The 21,136-nt window shown below is 44.5% G+C and overlaps 1 protein-coding gene across 1 annotated transcript in view; it reads left to right on the top strand.

Annotated features, from left to right (window-relative positions):
- LOC148436172 (caspase-8-like) overlaps positions 1-21,136 on the top strand; it is a 105,107-nt gene that overhangs the window by 32,685 nt on the left and 51,286 nt on the right. Inside the window, exons 3-5 of the mRNA XM_088465258.1 lie at positions 5,973-6,078; positions 8,934-9,072; positions 10,290-10,351. Coding sequence (XP_088321384.1) covers positions 5,973-6,078; positions 8,934-9,072; positions 10,290-10,351 — 307 coding nt within the window. The remainder of the gene's footprint in view (positions 1-5,972; positions 6,079-8,933; positions 9,073-10,289; positions 10,352-21,136) is intronic.

Raw genomic sequence — 21,136 nt, 5'->3', positions numbered from 1 at the left:
GATGTGCGCTGGTTTTGGATCTGGATTGAACTTCGTGTTTTGGTTTTGGATCTGGATTTTTTATTTTTTTTTTAATTAAAAAAAATCAGCTAAAATGCTGTAATTTTGACCTGTTTACATGTAATCCAAAACTTGAGCTCAGTATAAAAAGCTGAAATCCTAACTGGGATACAGTACGACTTGGTACCCCAAAGTAATTCGGAACTCGGACTCGGTTAGACTCGGAACGCCTAAATTCGGTTGTTGTCTGTTCTCTGGAAACCAGACCTGCACATCTCTACCACATACGTATAGCAGACTACAGGGGGGTATATGTAACCACTTGCCTGGCATGGACGCATCAGATGCGGCCAGTCGGAAACACCCAGTGGGCGGGTGCTGGAAGACAATCTCCCAGCAGCCGTCAATCTCAGAGGTACCTCCCTCTTGCCCAGTGGCTGCAAAGAGGACGGAGCAACCGCCAGACACATAGACCTAAGCCGCCTGCTCCCCTCTCCGCCCCCCCTACAGGAGACACGCGGGAGATGTAGTGAGCGAGACCCGCGGGGGAGGGGGGCATGCAGGAGATGTAGTGAGCGGGGGAGGGGGACATGCGGGAGATGTAGTGAGCGGGGGAGGGAGACACATGGGAGATGTAGTGAGCGGGGGAGGGGGAAATGCGGGAGGGGGACACGCGGGAGACGTAGTGAGCGGGGGAGGGAGACACATGGGAGATGTAGTGAGCGGGGGAGGGAGACACATGGGAGACGTAGTGAGCGGGGGAGGGGGACATGCGGGAGATGTAGTGAGCGGGGGAGGGAGACACATGGGAGATGTAGTGAGCGGGGGAGGGGGACATGCGGGAGGGGGACACGCGGGAGATGTAGTGAGCGGGAGAGGGAGACACATGGGAGATGTAGTGAGCGGGGGAGGGAGGCACATGGGAGATGTAGTGAGCGGGGGAGGGGGACATGCGGGAGGGGTACACGCGGGAGATGTAGTGAGAGGGAGACATGCGGCAGATGTAGGGGGAGGGGGACACGCGGGATAAGTAGTGAGCGGGGGAGGGGGACACGCGGGAGGGGGACACGCGGGAGATGTAGTGAGAGGGAGACATGCGGGAGATGTGGTGAGGGGGGGAGGGGGACATGCGGCAGATGTAGGGGGAGGGGGACACGCGGGAGAAGTAGTGAGCGGGGAGGGGGACACGCGGGAGATGTAGTGAGCGGGGGAGGGGGACACGCGGGAGAAGTGAGCGGGGTAGGGGGACACGCGGGAGAAGTAGTGAGCGGGGGAGGGAGACATGCAGGAGATGTAGTGAGGGGGGGAGGGGGACATGCGGCAGATGTAGGGGGAGGGGGACACGCGGGAGAAGTAGTGAGCGGGGGAGGGGGACATGTAGGAGATGTGGTGAGCGGGGGAGGGGGAGACGCGGGAGCTGGACCGAGAGGGGGGGACACGCGGGAGCTGGACCGAGAGAGTGTGATACCCCTTTTCCACTGCTGCAGTAACCTGGGTTGCGGCTCGGTCTGGGTGGTCAGGTATGGGGTGTGATGACATGATTGCGTCATAGATGCTCCACCCTACAATATGGTTACCGGCATTGTGAAGCGAGGAGCGGAGCCACGATGACGCATTTCAACTCACAATTTACGTCGTTGACCGATTGTACCGTCCAATTCACTCAGGAAATGGCCGTCCGCGGTTGAGTGGCTCAGCATTGCCCACTTTTCCGGCCAGCTGGGAGCGCCACCCGATATTTGGGAGCCTGCCGACCGTTGCGGGTGGGTAGGTAAGTATGGGGTGATATAACATACTGCTTATATAGTGTGTACTCGGGGCCTGATTCAGAGACTGACGCAATGGCGATTATTTATGCAGAATGAGCTCTTGTTTGCCGTTGCGTATGTGTATAAGTCGCACAGCGCACACGCTGTTGTCTTGCGATTTCGCACACACTGTGAACCCATTCACAGACAGTGACAGATAGTCAGCTTTTGTGGGCTTGGTAATGGGGGGGGTTGGTCAGGAAACGCAGGTGTGTCTTAGCGTTTAAATACTGTTACATGGGCGTGCATAATTTATCCATTGCGATTACATGCGCAGTATGAGAGCTCTCAGTGTGTTAGGAGTAAGATGGCCGCTCGATGTGCGTCTATGTTACCGATATTTACGAGAAGACAGAGGGGAGCGTCCTTATGCTCTTGTAAGCTTTGGAACTATTAGCATGTTTTCACAGCTGCTTTCCATGTGAAAACGCAGCTGCGATCGCATGGCCTCAGTCGGCGCATACACCAGGGCCTCAGTCGGCGCGTACACCAGGGCCTCAGTGGGCGCTTACACCAGGGCCTCAGTGGGCGCTTACACCAGGGCCTCAGTGAGCGCGTACACCAGGGCCTCAGTGGGCGCGTACACCAGGGCCTCAGTGGGCGCGTACACCAGGGCCTCAGTGGGCGCGTACACCTGGGCCTCAGTGAGCGCTTACACCAGGGCCTCAGTGAGCGCTTACACCAGGGCCTCAGTGAGCGCTTACACCAGGGCCTCAGTGGGCGCTTACACCAGGGCCTCAGTGGGCGCTTACACCAGGGCCTCAGTGGGCGCTTAGACCAGGGCCTCAGTGGGCGCTTAGACCAGGGCCTCTGGGTGCATTTCCTCTTCCTGAGATACTCACAGCAGTGACATCTAGTGGAGGCCCCAGGTATTGACTGCGCACAGGCAAATGTAACGTTTGAAGAAAGAGCGCTAACCATGTATAATAATCATAATACGGTCTACACCACATCTTAAAGCCTGGACATATTACCCAAAGGAAGGGAAATTAACTAACCTCCTGAGGTCCCGTACCAAGTAGCGGTAAGCAGCACCTGTACAGCGCTACTTGGCCCTAATTGTGTGTGATGGTCTCTTCCATATTCATTGTGAGATTAGGCCGTGCACAGAGGACATACACCAATACTGTCAGCAATATCCTGTGCATTACAGGCTGACCGTTTTTGACTGTTTGGAATGACGTTTGTAGTGAAAAAACCTGTTTTAAAACATATTCACTATCCTAAGTGTTTAATAACAGACTTGTTTACCAGCCTCAGGACTGGCTAATTGAAGTTCTTTGTTGCCATCAAATTGAGACATTTCAGATGGTTTGTTACCATTCACTCTAATGGTGCATACACACGGTCAGATAATGGTGCATACACACGGTCAGATAATGGTGCATACACACGGTCAGATAATTGTGCATACACACGGTCAGATAATGGCGCATACACACGGTCAGATAATGGCGCATACACACGGTCAGATAATGGCGCATACACACGGTCAGATAATGGCGCATACACACACGGTCAGATAATGGTGCACACACACGGTCAGATAATGGAGCATACACACTGTCAGATAATGGCGCATACACACGGTCAGGATAATGGTGCATACACACACGGTCAGATAATGGTGCGTACACACGGTCAGATAATGGTGCATACACACACTGTCAGATAATGGTGCATACACACACTGTCAGATAATGGTGCATACACACGGTCAGATAATGGTGCATACACACGGTCAGATAATGGAGCATACACACGGTCAGATAATGGCGCATACACACGGTCAGATAATGGCGCATACACACGGTCAGATATTGGCGCATACACACGGTCAGATAATGGAGCATACACACGGTCAGATAATGGTGCATACACACGGTCAGATAATGGTGCATACACACGGTCAGATAATGGTGCATACACACTGTCAGATAATGGTGCATACACACGGTCAGGATAATGGTGCATACACACGGTCAGATAATGGTGCATACACACGGTCAGATAATGGTGCATACACACGGTCAGATAATGGTGCATACACACGGTCAGATAATGGTGCATACACACACGGTCAGATAATGGTGCATACACACACGGTCAGATAATGGTGCATACACACACGGTCAGATAATGGTGCATACACACACGGTCAGATAATGGTGCATACACACACGGTCAGATAATGGTGCATACACACACGGTCAGATAATGGTGCATACACACACGGTCAGATAATGGTGCATACACACACTGTCAGATAATGGTGCATACACACACGGTCAGATGAATGATTGCATACACACGGTCAGATAATGGTGCATACACACGGTCAGATAATGGTGCATACACACACGGTCAGATAATGGTGCATACACACACGGTCAGATAATGGTGCATACACACACGGTCAGATAATGGTGCATACACACACGGTCAGATAATGGTGCATACACACACGGTCAGATAATGGTGCATACACACACGGTCAGATAATGGTGCATACACACACGGTCAGATAATGGTGCATACACACACGGTCAGATAATGGTGCATACACACACGGTCAGATAATGGTGCATACACACACGGTCAGATAATGGTGCATACACACACGGTCAGATAATGGTGCATACACACACGGTCAGATAATGGTGCATACACACACGGTCAGGATAATGGTGCATACACACGGTCAGATAATGGTGCATACACACACGGTCAGATAATGGTGCATACACACGGTCAGATAATGGTGCATACACACGGTCAGATGAATGATTGCAGTTTGACGATTTCTATTCATTTTAATACAGGCAAAAATCTTTCAAACACATCAGATGTCAGATATCGTTATCTGACAATCGGGAACGCGCATCGTTCATTGTTACACACATGTCAGATTTTCCTTCAGATATGAACGATTGAACGATTTTTAAAATCGTTATCGTTCAGATCTGAAGAAATATCTAACCGTGTGTACGCGCCATAATCTGACCGTGTGTACGCACCATAATCTGACTTTACTGCCGCAAGGTAGAGAACAGATAAATTGCAGGAATACATACACCAGGAGAAATTCATAATTGCCATTTATAATATAAATCAGGTGCATATATCAAACCCTTTATACAGGGAATGTTTATGGTACCAGGTGTTTGAGTGATCCTGGATTGATATGCACAGCGTCATTCAGTCCAGATAAGTTTTGTTTTTAATCACTTTCCATATGAATGGGAGAACCAGTGGATTAATAATACATGTGTAGTTACTGCACTTATAATTAGATCCAAATGTTTTTGATAGTTTTTTTACTGTATTTAATTGATTGTGCTAATTATTTTATGCCTTTATTGGATATTGTGATCCATTGAATATTTATTAATGTTTGTTTATTCCATGCCCAATATTCTGATTATTATACTGTGACAATATACATGGTTAGCGCTCTTTCTTTTTGAGTGTTTCTTCTGTCGAGATTATTGTAGATACAGCCCAGCTCTTTATCGGTTAGTAGCAGCAACGTGTTAGAGTTGTCACAGAATTTTTAGGATCGCGTTTGTTTCTCGTGCCTGCGGAGAGCTGGGAGCGTTTAAAGTCACACTAGCGCCATTGTGAGGTTTGTCCTCTGTGTGTTTCCAAATGTAACGTTTGTTCTATTACTTTGTTCATGGAAATGTGATGTAGTTCTGACAGAGGTTCCCAAACTCCGTCCTCAAGGCACCTTAACACTCCAGGTTTTAAGGATATCCATGTTTGACCACGGATGACTTAATACCTCATTCAATTTGATTTAACCACCTGTGCTCAACCAGGGATATCTCTAAAACCTGAGTTTTTGGGGAGCCTTGAGGACCGGATTTGGGAACCTCTGGCTTTGGGTGATGCAACAAAAGCTGCTATAAAGGGAAAGTTACCTGCGCTGAGTAACAAACTTACATCCCAACTAACAAACACCTTGTGATTAAAGGTCTTACACCCACCCAATCCCCCCATTCATTCTGTACTAGTTTAAAAGTATATTTTATTAGCTTGTATTAATGTTTTGAAGTCCCACTATCCTGATACATATGATGGTAGGTAACATACGTGACTAATACAGATAACACAGGGATTTCCTCTTCATCGTCACCAATGGCTGTCTTTCCTTCTATCCAGGCGTTTACTCTTTGATCTCGGAAACCTTGTACCCGACAGTAAACTGGCGCAAGTGAAGGCGATATTCGCAAATGCGCTTTCTCCGGCTGTTCTGGAGAAAGTAACGGTAGGTAATATTTCATATTGTATTTAATGCTGTGATGCTGAAAAGACCTAAAAGCAGTATATAGCTACTGAGTATACTATAAATGCTGCACTAGTATATACCATGCTGACAAGTAGCCAGGAGGATATTAGTACATCACCAAGGGCGGGATATATCAAGTATGGCTTTTTGCATGCGATGCATTCCGCTACTCGTCGCATGAAGAAAATCGCGATGGACGGCTCTCCCAATAAGACCGGTCCTTTGCAAGAGAGGGGCTTCCAGGTCTATGCCCCAGAAATCCATCATTACATGCGCAGAACGCCATCGGGTCCAAGCTGAGGAAGGCTTTGCTGTCTGAGGCTTGGTGCATATGAGCAATGCGGTCATTGACCACATTATATATACAGAAATGTGGTTTGACCACATGACAAAACTTATTGTGATTTATTTATTAAAGGAAACTATTTACACAGTCATACAAAATGATATGTCTGCATGTTTATATATATATATATATATATATATATATACGTATATTCACACAATACATTTGTTTTAAATTAAATTTGAAAATAAAATATCCTGACCGTGTAAGTTACACTTAGATTCTATGATAGTGTGATGGGCCAGTGACATTATACAGAGATTACTGTAAGAACAATGATTTGTAGTTGTACAATATTCTATCCCCCTGGGCGCAGTCTGGGATTTGGTATACACAATGTTATTGGCTCCCAGCTTCCGTCCCGCCCGCTGGATAACGTTGCCGGTGCATTTACACGCTGATGGTAACGGCGGTGCCAGATATCGTCTTCTGATTGGCTGATTGAGAAACTGACCTCTGAAGCGTCAGCTCTTTCTTCAGTGCTCGTTCCTATATGATACGTGGGAATATTTTAGGATTTATTTCTTGTTACTTTCATTTGTAGGCGAGGAGGAAGTTTATAGCCTCTCTGTTATACTGGGTTTCTTATTTATCAGACCAAATGGTGAATATAAAACATGTTTAACCCCTTGGCTGCGGATGATGTGGGACTTGCCATCTGCGTATACACTCAGACTGTGGATGATGGGTATCGATTCCTGCCTGTCTATACCTTCTAAAATTGGCGCTATTTAGCGTTATGAGTCGCACAAGAAATAAATGCTTTCAGACTTTGAATGTGGTTCCAAAGCACAAAAAGTTATTATTTAATATTAAAACAGATGGTTACACGCTGTGATCTAAATACAATTAGCGCAAATAAATTATATAGACCCAAGGTACAGTTGTTACATACGCAGGCGCTCTGGACCTAGATACCGTCATCAATATAGAAACCTCCGTCATCAGCAAGGCAAGAAGACTGGCATCCAGGTTTAGAGAGCCCACATATATACTCTAGCAGAGATAGGCAATACAACGAACAGTTTGGCATAATTCCATTGGTTCTTCTTCCTAGTTCTTCTGTTACAGTATAGTTCATAGGTCAGTTCGTATGGACACAATCCAGCCTCCAACAGCACTTTGTGTCCTTTTTCCCGCTGCATACTAAATCTAAGCTGGTTACATTACAGAGTACATTTTATTGTTTAACTCTCTATGTTCCATAGTTTGCAGACACATGTTGCGATCTCCTCACCGATGGTACCGGAAATCTGCAAAGATACAGTGGATCAGTACAACACCAAACACTGTCTGCTTACCATGTACTAAACCTTAGATATCAAATTACATTTATTTTACAACATTAATAATTACTGAATAAACCTTGAATATTACACTTTAATGTTAGGGAACCTTTTTATGTAAGTGTGCAGTGTGTAAGTATTGGGGTATTGGGAAAAGACGCTAGTTAGCGCTGTGCGACTACGTGTTTATGGAGTACACCATGGTACGTGTTTTGCAGGGTTGATCACATTATATGTTTTAGTGACCGTCTGTATTTATATAATGTGGACTTTTAACATCTTTCTATTGCGTGGGAATCGCACGACGCTAAATAATAGCATCGCCGTATGTATTTATAATGGGCGAGATTCACTAAAATGGCGCTGGGCGGCCAGTCGCAAAATGGCATTTCATTGCCATGTGCAAAATGGCGTCGTGCGAGATTTAATTTTAAACCGATCCTGTCTCAGCCAATTATCTGGCTTCGACATGGGTACCACTCGTCATCCGCATCCAGAGGGGTCCGGCTGACACACAATATGATCTTCCTCACCAGTGTGCGCACACACTCACCCGACTATTGGCAAATCGGCCCAATAATTGTATAGTGTGTAGCTGTAGAAGGGTTAACCAATCCTACAGTGTCACAGGTGTCGCAGGTTTTGCTCTTTAAATCCCTCTGTCTCTCCAACCCTGATAGCTACAAAGATGGGGGACCCCTCATTTGAAAGAAAGGAGTTGCCTCTTTAAAAAATGTGACCCCCATAAAAGCTTTTGCCCCTCGATCAATGTGATCACAAGGCAAAAATCAGTACATTAATGAAAAATCATGGATTCCAGGGATGGGGGATTATAACCTTCAACCTGGCGTCCATAAAGTCAGAGGCACCCACATTTGAAAGAAGGGGGGGGTCCCCTCTTACAATGACGTGGTCTCCTAGAAACGTATGACCCATAGAATTTGACGGCAGAAAAGTACCATTTGGCCCATCTAGTTTGCCCCTTCCTAGTAGCGATTGTCTGGTGATCACTGTTGGGGGCTTACAGATGGGGGTTTAGCGACTAGTGACTTATATCCTATTCTGTACAATGTAATGGTGGAAGTGACGAGGGGTTAGCTGATGCTTTATATTGCTGAGCTGATATCAGCCTGGTTATAGGACTCGGCTGCTGTATGTAACCACTGACAGACACATCAGGACCTGCTCTCTCTCTATTACAGAGTTTATGGGATGTTTTTACTGAGCTGGAGAAAAGAGACGTCCTGAGCGAGCACAGCCTGCGGCTTCTGAGGGAGATATCAGGAAACTTTGATGGTGATTTTCTGGATAAAATCATTGACTATGAGAAAGAAAACGCAGGTGTGTAATATTTTACCCACAAACCTTCCAGCATGTAACAGTTATCGCTTGTAATTTGCATATCACCAAAGATGTGTGCGTGGGTGCGCTTAAATAAGCGCGCCATTACTGCACTCCACTTGCATATTAACGCTCCCATCTGCCTCTCCAAGTGCATAGGCCCCAAAAGTGTCCATTCGGCCGCCAGCTGGGTGCATGTGCACTATGACAAATGTTGCACAAGACGCGTCTTTACGTAGCACAAGTACACTAGTGTTCAGTTTATCGGGAATAGTGAGAATAAATCCGTTTAGCTTCTAACTACTGCAACCCAACAGTAATGCTAAGTACACACGGTGACATTTTTTTTTTGACCGGCCCCACAAATGAGGCAATTTTTTGCAAATCGAAAGCCCAATATCTGTGCTGCACATTTTATATTAGAAGTTCCCTATTTTCGGCAACATCACACTGATTTTGCATACAGGTATGTCCGCCCACAAAGAGGAGAACGTAGTCACAGGAAAATGTAGGAAATATGGGCAGATTATCGAGAATGCGCGCACACACTGAGAACGCACGCACACTCTGAGAACGCACGCGCAAACTGTGAGAATGCGCACACACTCACCCAACTATTGGCAAATCGGCCCAATAATTGTATAGTGTGTAATTCGCCAATCCTAAAGTGTCACAAGGGTATCGCAGGTTTTGCCCCATTTACATAGGAAGCCATACACCGACACTGAGCCGCTGACATAGGCCATACACCGACACTGAGCCGCTGACATAGGAGGCCATACACCCACGCTGAGCCGCTGCCATAGGAGGCCGTACACCGACACTGAGCCGCTGACATAGGAGGCCATACACCGACACTGAGCCGCTGACATAGGAGGCCATACACCAACACTGAGCCGCTGACATAGGAGGCCGTACACCGACACTGAGCCGCTGACATAGGCCGTATGCAGACACTGAGCCGCTGACATAGGAAGCCGTGTGCAGACACTGAGCCGCTGACATAGGAGGCCGAACGCAGACACTGAGCCGCTGACATAGGAGGCCGTACGCAGACACTGAGCAGCTGACATAGGAGGCCGTAAGCAGACACTGAGCCGCTGACATAGGAGGCCGTACGCAGACACTGAGCCGGTTGAGTCTGTTGCAGCAGAGCACGCACTGATAAGTCAGGGTCTGTGAATTAAGGAATTTCTTTGTCCTAATTAATGTTCTAGATCCAGAACCCGGCATCTGCCCTTCACAAAGGAACACGCGTTCTGCAGTAGATCACGTTGAGGTAAGCAGAACATGTGTGCACGTGTGCTTGTAACTGTATCAAGGTCAGTAACACCCAGCTTTCCTAACTAAGGGCCTGATTCCAAGATTTACGCTAAAGCATTCGCAACTGCAAATTATCGTCCCATAATCCCATAAAGATATTGGTATAACCAGGTGCAAACCTGGTGCCCATAGTAGTCCCAATCTGTTGTAAATGAAAATCATCCTTAAAAAGGAAATAGTTATGAGGAAGAATAAAATCAATGCGCTGCAATAAAAATTCCTGTAATTGTGAATTTAAATCTGATCTTTTGAGGAAAGATGACCCCGATTATTTAATGCCCAATAACGGGCTGATTGGGAGGGATATAAATACTGGACACTGTGCATTTGTCCCTCATACCATGAAAAATATTTGCATGACAAATGGAAATGTGTTGGTGGTGGGACTACTGACCTATTTGGACTAACTACCTGTTGCTCTGGGGACTGTTTGAGATTGTTCTTGCCGGAGTCCGGACCTAGAAACTACACCTCAGGTCATTTTTAATTTATTTTGTACCATCTGCTCCACTTGCAGTCAGTAGTATGTTCATAATCCGTTCATGTGTTTTTAATAAATACTCTTATTGACATGCCCTATGCCATTCACATTGGGGGTAAGGAAATATACGCTCCGGAGACAAGAAGGGAACCATTTTCAGTATAATTTTTTTGTGTACATTGAGACTTCCTTCGCTGTGAGTTTGGTACGGCCTACAATTGGAGAATTTAAAAACCTTTATGGGTTAATCTATACTTCACTGTGAGTGGGGTACACTATCCCTTTCAACTAGTGCTGGATTGTTTTATTGCATTGTATTTAATTTCTGTGTTTAAATACTACACTATCAGGTGTCTTTTTTTTTTTTGTGTTTTTGTTTTATTTACATGTGTCCAGGAGGATGTTATGATGGTCTGACCACAAAAACTTTTTGTGATTTTACATTGACTGTGTTTAGCCTATTGTTTTAGTTTAACCAGCGCCATCTCCCATTCAGATATTTGTAAAGCTGATTTATTTATTTTGTTTTGTCCTTGGCTTTAACTCTTTCATCTCAAATGTATAGCTCCTTTATCCCCATGCTATGCTCCTGTATCCCGATGCTGTGGCTACTGTATCCCGATGTTAATATAAAGGGCTCTTAATATTAAGGACCCTGGCACCATAGTAAACTGTAATGTGTGACGTATGGGGCTCTGAATCGATAAAAATAAACATGTCCCAAACGATGAGTGGGCCCCTGAGCTGTAGCCCCACAGCCTCCTGGTCTTCGCTGAGTATGAGATTGAATGTAGTGACCTAGTTACAGCTGTTGTGGCTAGCAAAGGGTTTCGTAGAGAAGTAAAAAAATTAAATAAAATATATATATATGTGTATATATATATATATATATATATATATATATATATATATAATAATCCAAAGTTACCGGTCTTGATAAAAGGGAGAGGTCCCTGAAACGTTGACTGCACGCCGACCGGTGTCATTTTCTTATTTACATTTTTATTAGTCTTATGAGTGCCGTCCATTCTGCTGTGTTTATATATATATATATATATATATATATATATATATATATATATATATATACACACTACTTAAACACACCATGCAACATTCAGGATCTGGAAGTACACAGTGATAAGACTAGACATCAGCAAAATATAGAAAATTAATATAAAATGTTATTGTCTTCTCTATACAGGATTTACGTGTTTGTTCCCTTCCGGAAAGATTTAATTATGATGGAATAGTCACTATCTGAGTTATTGCATGCTCTCGGTGGAACAAGAATACGATTCTTGGATACAAAGAGTTAATCAAGCCACACAAACAATATATGTTAAAAATACATTTATTATAAAGTAAAGGAAAGAGTACTTAACTTGCTTTTCAGATCTACTTAAAACATAGATGGCTTAATTCCTCAGGAGCCTTTTCCTCCAACACCTTGGAGCTGGGATCTCGTACATTGAGCATAGACAGAAGGCTAATTCTATACTGACAGGTTATATAGGAAGAAAACCCCATGCTTAAGCAGTTTTTTCAAGTACAAAGGTCATGTTAAGAAATATAAGTAAAAGAAAGCGGAAAGAAAGACAGTAGGGGCACTGTTGCCTCAATTAAGAAAGTTAAACATGTTGTAGACATATGACTGTTTATGACGTGTACTTGGCTTAACTGAAGGTAAGACACTGTTGACGGAGGCTTACATAATGTATGGCCACATATCTAGACACAATAAGACACTATTTGCTTAACTTAAACGGTGAACTTTGTCCTATCCTTGGGTTCTTTCTGTCGAGAACACCTTGTGCAATGTATATACGTATACATTTCAACCTAACTATCCCTTCTAAGGTCTTACACAGATATCTATTGCCTTATACATTAATAAAATCACACAACACCATGGCTTCCAGTAACCATATTCTGTACTCCTACTACATTCCACCCTTGATTTTATAATGTACTAAGGTAATACACATTATCATGTAAACAAACATGTATAAACACAATCAGTTGACACTTTAACTTATTGAGTCCTCGATGGTAATTGTCCTGTGTGAGAATCACACCACATTCCAATGGATTTAAAGTCAGTATCTCCACACCCTTGCACTATGGGTGAATCCATACAGTATAACAGTCTGTCACTGTTGTCATTGGCACTGTAATATAGTCTCTGATATACAGTAGTACAAGAAAGTTCTGGTATCACAATCCCGGAATAAACATGAGGGACGTCATCTTTTCTTGATAATACGTCTTGAAAAAGAAAGAAAAACAGGGCGAGTCTCAATATCTAATACAATGTAATAAATCAGTCCTATAGATATAATTTTCAAGTTTACTGTCTCAGTGTATTTGCCTAACAGCAAAATCTACACATTAACCATTACTAAATCTAACTAAACTAATAGAATAATAATTTCCTTTAATCAGCTGCTACACTGTAATAACCAGAAATACACATCCTACTATAATATCTAATCTATATGTAACATGGACATTTACAGTTCCCTTACACAAAACATTCACACTGACAGTTTGGGGATAGATATGCTAATAACCCTTCTCAATTGTCTCAAAGATGTTTGTCTTTGTCAAACGTAAACGTCTTCTGCCTTGTCTCTGTCCACGGTTGGAAATAAGGCTTTGCTGGAATGTGACATCAGCTCCTTCATATCTTCACAAATCTTTGCACAATCAGTGCTGCGTCTGCGATGAATTTCACCACTCAGGCTATGGGCATGTGTATTAGCATGTACAGAGGGTGAGCGACAATCACCACAGAGTACAGTAGGTGTACATTGCAGTGCGACAGAATTGACTCCCTGAAGTCCAGTGGGCACAGGGCCAATAAAAGCTATCTGCCACACCTGTCCTGCTCTCCTCTGTATATAGAGCCCATGTCTTTGGTTTGCTTTTACTTGTAGTTCCACAGCTGATCGGTTTTGCATTTTCTCCATGATGTTTCTTGCCAGCAACTGCGTCATGGGAATTTCTCATCTCTGGGCCCAGGTATACGTGTCTTCTGCTCCTCTGCGGCCACACTGCACAGGAGTCATTTCTCCCAGATTGTACAGTTCTGTTTGCTCTCCAGGGGTAAGCGCCACTGTTCTGCCTTGAACCAGTACATCCGTAACTGTATAGCCATCTAGTCCAGTGTGGGCATTGACATGGCCCATGGCCCATGGACACAGGCCTTCGAACGCACAGGGCAGTGCCACCCCAGATAACTTTGCTGTGGACTTGCCAGTTGTTCTACTTCCATGTCGGCATCCAATCGGTGAAGCCTTGCAACACGGCCCAGCTGTCCGTGCAGAGAACTATAAGACTTTGTGTAACTGGCTGGAATGCTGCTGCTGTCCAGGAGTGTCCTTTCATTGTCAGTGTGACTGATCCATCTGGGCATCACACAAGTTGCAGCTGGTGTTCCTTTCATTTGGCATATGACTCTGCCATCTGTACTGGTCTCGCACCTATTTCCAGCAGGGGTAACTCCTTGTCTGCACATGTCTTCCTGACAGTCTGCAAAGATGGCGGCATTGCTGCAGCAACAGTCCATAAAAGTTCTGTATCAGTGCAGGCAGCACTATAATCCAGTCCTGGTAACATTGGCAACAATGGCTTAAACTTGACAAGCCCAGCAGTCGGCTGTGAAATAACTGGTACAACGTGAGGGCCTTGTCGCTTCATGCGAATTCCTTTCTGTAAGTACCATCGTCCATGTATTAAAGTCTGATCTTGCATGCCTCTGTTATGCACAATCCATTTCTCTGCTCCTCAGCAATCGACATGTCAGCTCTGGTAATTGCTGTTGGTGACTGTGCATCTGTAAGCTGATTTAAAACAATTGACTAATAAGGTCTTATCAGGGAATACACTGGGGTCTGATCTTTCTTACCATTCACAATCAGCCTTTCTGCAATACAAAACACAGTGTTTATATCCCACATCTTTCTCTCTTGTTCTCTGTTATCAAACAACATTTTCATTTCCCCACTCAGTTTGTATGTTGTGTGTGCAAAGCTGTTGTGCATTGCCATATGTGATGGCTCACTGGTTATCAGTATCAGTGTGTTTCCCACCACTACTGTCTCTTCAATAGCTGATACACCATAAACATAATTTGCAGAGCATGTATTTCCATCATTGGGAAACTTTGCAGTAACTCTCTTGTAATCATTATCATCATGGGGGTAGTTCTCTGTCTCAGGGGTATGGTCTTTGACTGTAATCCTGCCCATTTTCAACCCCCAGGCTCTGGGTAATTCCCATTCATCACTGGGCATCATAACCACTCCCCCATCATCACTTAGCCCAACGTTTTCTAATGGGCACTCAGACACTTCCTGGTTCTTGTTCAGTTCACCACACACAGCAAACTGGGCAGTATGTGGCAATTCAGGTGTACCATCATGCACCTCAGGAGTGCCACCAACCAACGGCATTTTGTGAGAAACATTATTTTCTAACACATCTTACACACATTTGTTGCCATTCAATTCAAAACCATACTCTCGTTCTAACACTGTGTGACTATCAAGATCTTCTGCAGTGTCACAAGAATCTTCAGATACATTCAAAGTTTCTACCTGAAAACTTTCTTTCTCAAAGGCAGCTATGTTTTTAAAGTGTTCCGTCTCATTCTCACTAATAGCTGCTGCGTAATAAATCCCCTCAATGCCCCTCCCTTGGGAATTCACAGGACAATGGCCCTCATTCAGAGGTGGTCGCAAGAAGTGACCGCTTGCTCTGAATGAGGGCGGCCGCTTGCTTTTTCTAGTGCGGCCTCCTGGTCGTTAGCTAAGATGTGGGTTACCACCCACAGCTTAGCGACCGACCAGGTTGATGGTCGCGATGGTCAAGACCATCGGGGCTTGCGACGAGACCCTGATCGAGCAGGAAGCTCCCCACTGACATCACTGCTGATGTCAGTGTGGCCGCCCACAAAACGGTAGGCGTTCCTTAAGGAACGCCTCCGTTTGTGAAACCACCCACCCGCCCCGCCTACAAAACGGGCCGAGCTGTCGATCAACATCAACAGCCGGCCCTTTTGTAGTGAGCTCCAGAGCGACAGCGTTTCTCTCTCGCTCCGGGGCTTGCACACAACGCAGTGTGACCGCTGCGCGTGTGCAGGACCAAAACATCGACCTGGTTGCGAGCGCTCACCGCTTGCGTCCGGGTCTGAATGAGGTCCAATGTGTATTGAAGCTTTTCTCTCTCTATCTGTGAGATAGGCCGTCTTATCACTGCATTCTTCTGAACAGATTTTACACTGCCTTCTCCCTTCACAACATATATGGGTCTATGTAGAATGTCACTGTTTACTCTCAGGCAGTGAAAAACCAACATTATGCTTTTTCTGGAAATCAGCCAGATGAATTTCCACTTTATCTTTAAGCATATTTGCATTGTTCTTAAAATGTATTATTCTTGTTTCAACAACACAATCACAAAGACATGCAGATATACTGTGGCGTACAGATCGGTCACACCTCCCTTATTAACATATAAAACAGAGGATTTTTTAAACGGGTTTGCACAAAGTTACGCTTGCACAGCAACGCTAAAACCATCGACTACACAGTCTAAGCAGAATTATGGCTATTAACCCTTTGTATCCCACTTCTGACACCACTAATGTTCTCGTTGGAATGAGAATAAGATTCTTGGATACAAACAGTTAATCAAGCCACACAAACAATATATATGTTAAAAAGACATTTATTACAAAGTAAATGAAAGAATACTTAACTTGCTTTTCAGATCTACTTAAAACATAGATGGCTTCATTCTCTAGGAGCCTCTCCTCCAACACCTTGGAGCAGGGATCTCGTACATCGTACGTTAAGAAATATAAGTAAAAGAAAGAGGAAAGAATAGACAGTAGGGGGAACTGTTGCCTCAATTAAGAAAGTTGGACATGTTGTAGACATATGACTATGTTTATGACATGTACTTAGCTTAACTGAAGGTAAGACACTGTTGACGGAGGCTTACATAATGTATGGCCACATATCTAGACACAATAAGACACTATTTGCTTAACTTAAACAGTGAACTTTGGGCCTGATTCAGACCCACTCGCAAGCGGCTGTCCGCTCGCAAGTGGGTCGATGTTGTGCTCTGCGCATGCGCACGACGGCGGGAGCTCCGTCGTGCACATGCGCCAGACGCGACGAGCGAAGGACTTGCCTTCGCTCGTTGTGTCTGATCAAAGGGGGCGTGCTGTCGATGTTGATTGACAGCACGCCCCCTTTGGTGGGCGTGCCGGGGGCGTGCCTCCCTGACGGGGGGCGTTCCCACGGGAACGCTTACCGTCAGAAGCCGGCCCACTGACATCACTAGTGATGTCAGTGGGAGTGATTTTGGCTCTGATAGAGCCAAAATCACTCCAGGGCTTGCAGTTGAAAACCTCAACCGCAGGCTCCGGCTCGCAGTTTCGATGGTCGCGATGGTCACGACCATCGCGGCCATCAAACTGCACGCTCGTATAGGCTGTGGGTGGTGACCCACAGCTATACGAGCGTTCAGGAGGACGCTCCATAATTATGGAGGGCGGCCCTCATTCAGAGCGTGCGCTCTGCTCAGAGCGTACGGCTCTGAATGAGGGCCTTTGTCCTCTCCTTGGTTTCTGTTGAGAACACCTTGTGCAATGTATATACGTCTACATTTCAACCTAACTATCCCTTCTTAGGTCTTACACAGATATCTATTGCCTTATACATTAATAAAATCACACAGCACTATAGCTTCCAGCAACCATATTCTGTACTCCTACCACATTGCACCAATACAAATGTTCCTGTTGCTTTATGTGAGGGATTAGAGCAGTGCAATTTATGGTCAGAGCCTTCTTGGGGAACCTGGATACTTTCATGCGCTTTCTCCTCTTAGCGACTTGTTAATGAGATACATCGTTGATTTACAGTCTGCTGGCTGACATGATAATGTATTTGCTGATTGCAGCCAGACAGTGGGAGATATGAAGTAGCGGTTTGTGTGGAAGCATAGTAGCCCTGATTAGTTACAGTGGTGTCTGTATAATTAATACTAAAAAAAAATAAGATCTCATCTTTTTATTTTACCCTAGTGATCTATACTATTCCTCAGTTTCATAATTCTTTCAGAGGTATAATGGTCCCACACTGCAAGCCTAGCCCTCAGTATTCCATACTATGCCTGAGCATACTGGTTCCTACAGAGGTATAATGGCCCCACGCTGCAAGCCTAGCCCTCAGTATTCCATACTATGCCTGAGCATACTGGTTCCTACAGAGCTATAATGGCCCCACCCTGCAAGCCTAGCCCTCAGTAATCCATACTATGCCTGAGCATACTGGTTCCTACAGAGGTATAATGGCCCCACGCTACAAGCCTAGCCCTCAGTATTCCATACTATGCCTGAGCATACTGGTTCCTACAGAGGTATAATGGCCCCACGCTGCAAGCCTAGCCCTCAGTAATCCATAGTATGCCTGAGCATACTGGTTCCTACAGAGCTATAATGGCCCCACCCTGCAAGCCTAGCCCTCAGTAATCCATACTATGCCTGAGCATAATGGTTCCTACAGAGCTATAATGGCCCCACGCTGCAAGCCTAGCCCTCAGTATTCCATACTATGCCTGAGCATACTGGTTCCTACAGAGGTATAATGGCCCCACGCTACAAGCCTAGCCCTCAGTAATCCATACTATGCCTGAGCATACTGGTTCCTACAGAGGTATAATGGCCCCACGCTACAAGCCTAGCCCTCAGTATTCCATACTATGCCTGAGCATACTGGTTCCTACAGAGGTATAATGGCCCCACGCTGCAAGCCTAGCCCTCAGTAATCCATACTATGCCTGAGCATACTGGTTCCTACAGAGCTATAATGGCCCCACGCTGCAAGCCTAGCCCTCAGTAATCCATACTATGCCTGAGCATAATGGTTCCTACAGAGGTATAATGGTCCCACGCTGCAAGCCTAGCCCTCAGGAATCCATACTATGCCTGAGCATAATGGTTCCTACAGAGGTATAATGGTCCCACGCTGCAAGCCTAGCCCTCAGTAATCCATACTATGCCTGAGCATAATGGTTACCTGCTCTCAGCATATACAGCTGCTTTCCCGGGTGACGGGCTACCTGCTCTCAGTGTATACAGCCGCTTTCCGGGGTGACTGGCTACCTGCTCTCAGTGTATACAGCCGCTTTCCCGGGTGACGGGCTACCTGCTCTCAGTAACACAAACCAAAATCCGGAGAATACCACTCTGCGCTCACCCAAGATATAGAATTTACTTATCTTCAATATGAAGTCCTGATCTTGGGACCTCAAATCCTTTTTATAATGGACACTTTATATGATAGGTGTGGGATGTATGTTCCAATGTTGATGAATATGTGGGAACATAAAACATAGAAAACAATCTAGTGCAGACGTATAAGAATTCACTTGAGTACACAATAATTCACATATAGGGGTGTATATGATCTACCCCAAATTAATACATATATAGTCCATTCAGGTATATGCTCTCCATATGTCCATATTAAAATGGAAAAAAAGGCACATTTAAAAACCAAAGAGACAAAATTTCCAAAAAAATAAAAGTGTTTTAATTGGATATATCCAAATGAAGGAGTTCCAAATAACTTTAAAAATACAACAATGCTTCACAGCTGAAATATCCACAAAAGGTGAAGATGGCTTCCTACCAGAATACAGTGTTTTTTTGTGCGTATAAGAGTGATCTCACTGCCCGCAGTAATGCACCCAAATCTTCGATGGAAATGGCACCGTCCTCCTCTGGTCTGGTCAGGATAGCTGTTCAACACCAATACCGCCAACGCGTTTCGATCAGTACTCTGATCTTCCTCAAGGCTTGGATGTCTGCCACTCTTCCCATGGGTATTTATACCCAGTGGGATAAAATGCACCTAATTACTGGGAGGAGCCATCCTCACTTACAAAATACACATGTTTACAAATATTGCATAAAAAACTCTCTAACATAAAAAATATCTTCCTGAACAAATGACCATGCCATCGTTTCTTTAATAACATAAAAAACATAGATTTTATAGTCTTTATTTGTAAATAAAGTTATATACATAAATTTCCGGCTATTACTTCCGGTTCGGCCAATAAATATGTCCCCACAAAACTTAACCATAATGGTTCCTCCTGCCATTAATCTGATCCTATACCTCCGTGTAGCCTGCGTTGCCCCAAGGGCATCACCATCCGGTCCCGCATCTGCATCCGGTTCGGACACAAAATGCGTCCCCGCGATGCTTCTACACCAGAGTTCCCCCCTGGCACTGCCTCAATGGGGGACTTCGGCTACACATCCGTAACGTGACGGACATCATCTTCCGGTCCCGCATCTGGGCGGGCCGAGAAAGATGTCCCCGCGATGTTTCCATACCAGGGTTCCCCTTCCATAGATTTATTAATAGGGGACAAAAAATAGTGTTGTGCATTGAACTCTAACCCAGATGTTATTCCGGTACTATTCCCGTTACATGCACTTCACAGTTACCTACCCAATTATTTTAAAAAACCTTAGATGAACAATACAACAATTATTGCTTTTTGAAATAACCAGATATCTCTTTTTCTTAAAATTTGGCAAATCGATATGTTGACATTTGGCCTATATAAAAGAATCTTCAGTGGCCATTTTAGATCCTGGCATATCTGTTTTTTTCACCAAATAATCAATTTGACAACCTATGCGTTGAATAATTAAATGTTATTCACAAAATTAACCATATTTGACATATTTAGTGATATACAGTTAAACAAATAAAAAACATCATTTTTTTTTATTTTTATTTTTTTTTTAAAACAGACATCATTTTTTTGGTGATCCGTTATTTTTCAAAGTTATCCTTGGTGTTCTCCATATGTTAGCCCTTTAAGATAGAGGAAAAATATCATATAAGAATTACATATTCAAAAACCAGAAACATTATTACTCCAAAAACCACTTCACTTCAAAATCCTTATTTAACCCATATGGCATCAAGGTTTTAAATGAGTATATGTGTTCCATCTCAGTTTTGGCTAAAACTTTCGCAACGTTATTGCATCTCCAACTCCCTTTTACTAATTTACATGCCCCAAAGGCTGTAATTTCTTTCCGATTTCCCTGATGGTATTCCTTAAAATGTAAGGAGAGTGCATGGGTTTCCAACCCATTCTTTATATTACGTAAGTGTTCCCCGAACCTTATTTTGAGGTTCCTGGAGGTTCTCCCCA

This window comes from Taudactylus pleione, unplaced genomic scaffold (genome assembly GCF_031769625.1).
Source record: "Taudactylus pleione unplaced genomic scaffold, aTauple2 ptg001928l, whole genome shotgun sequence".
Classification (NCBI taxonomy): Eukaryota; Metazoa; Chordata; class Amphibia; order Anura; family Myobatrachidae; genus Taudactylus; species Taudactylus pleione.
This window is presented reverse-complemented; position numbering and strand designations above follow the sequence as displayed.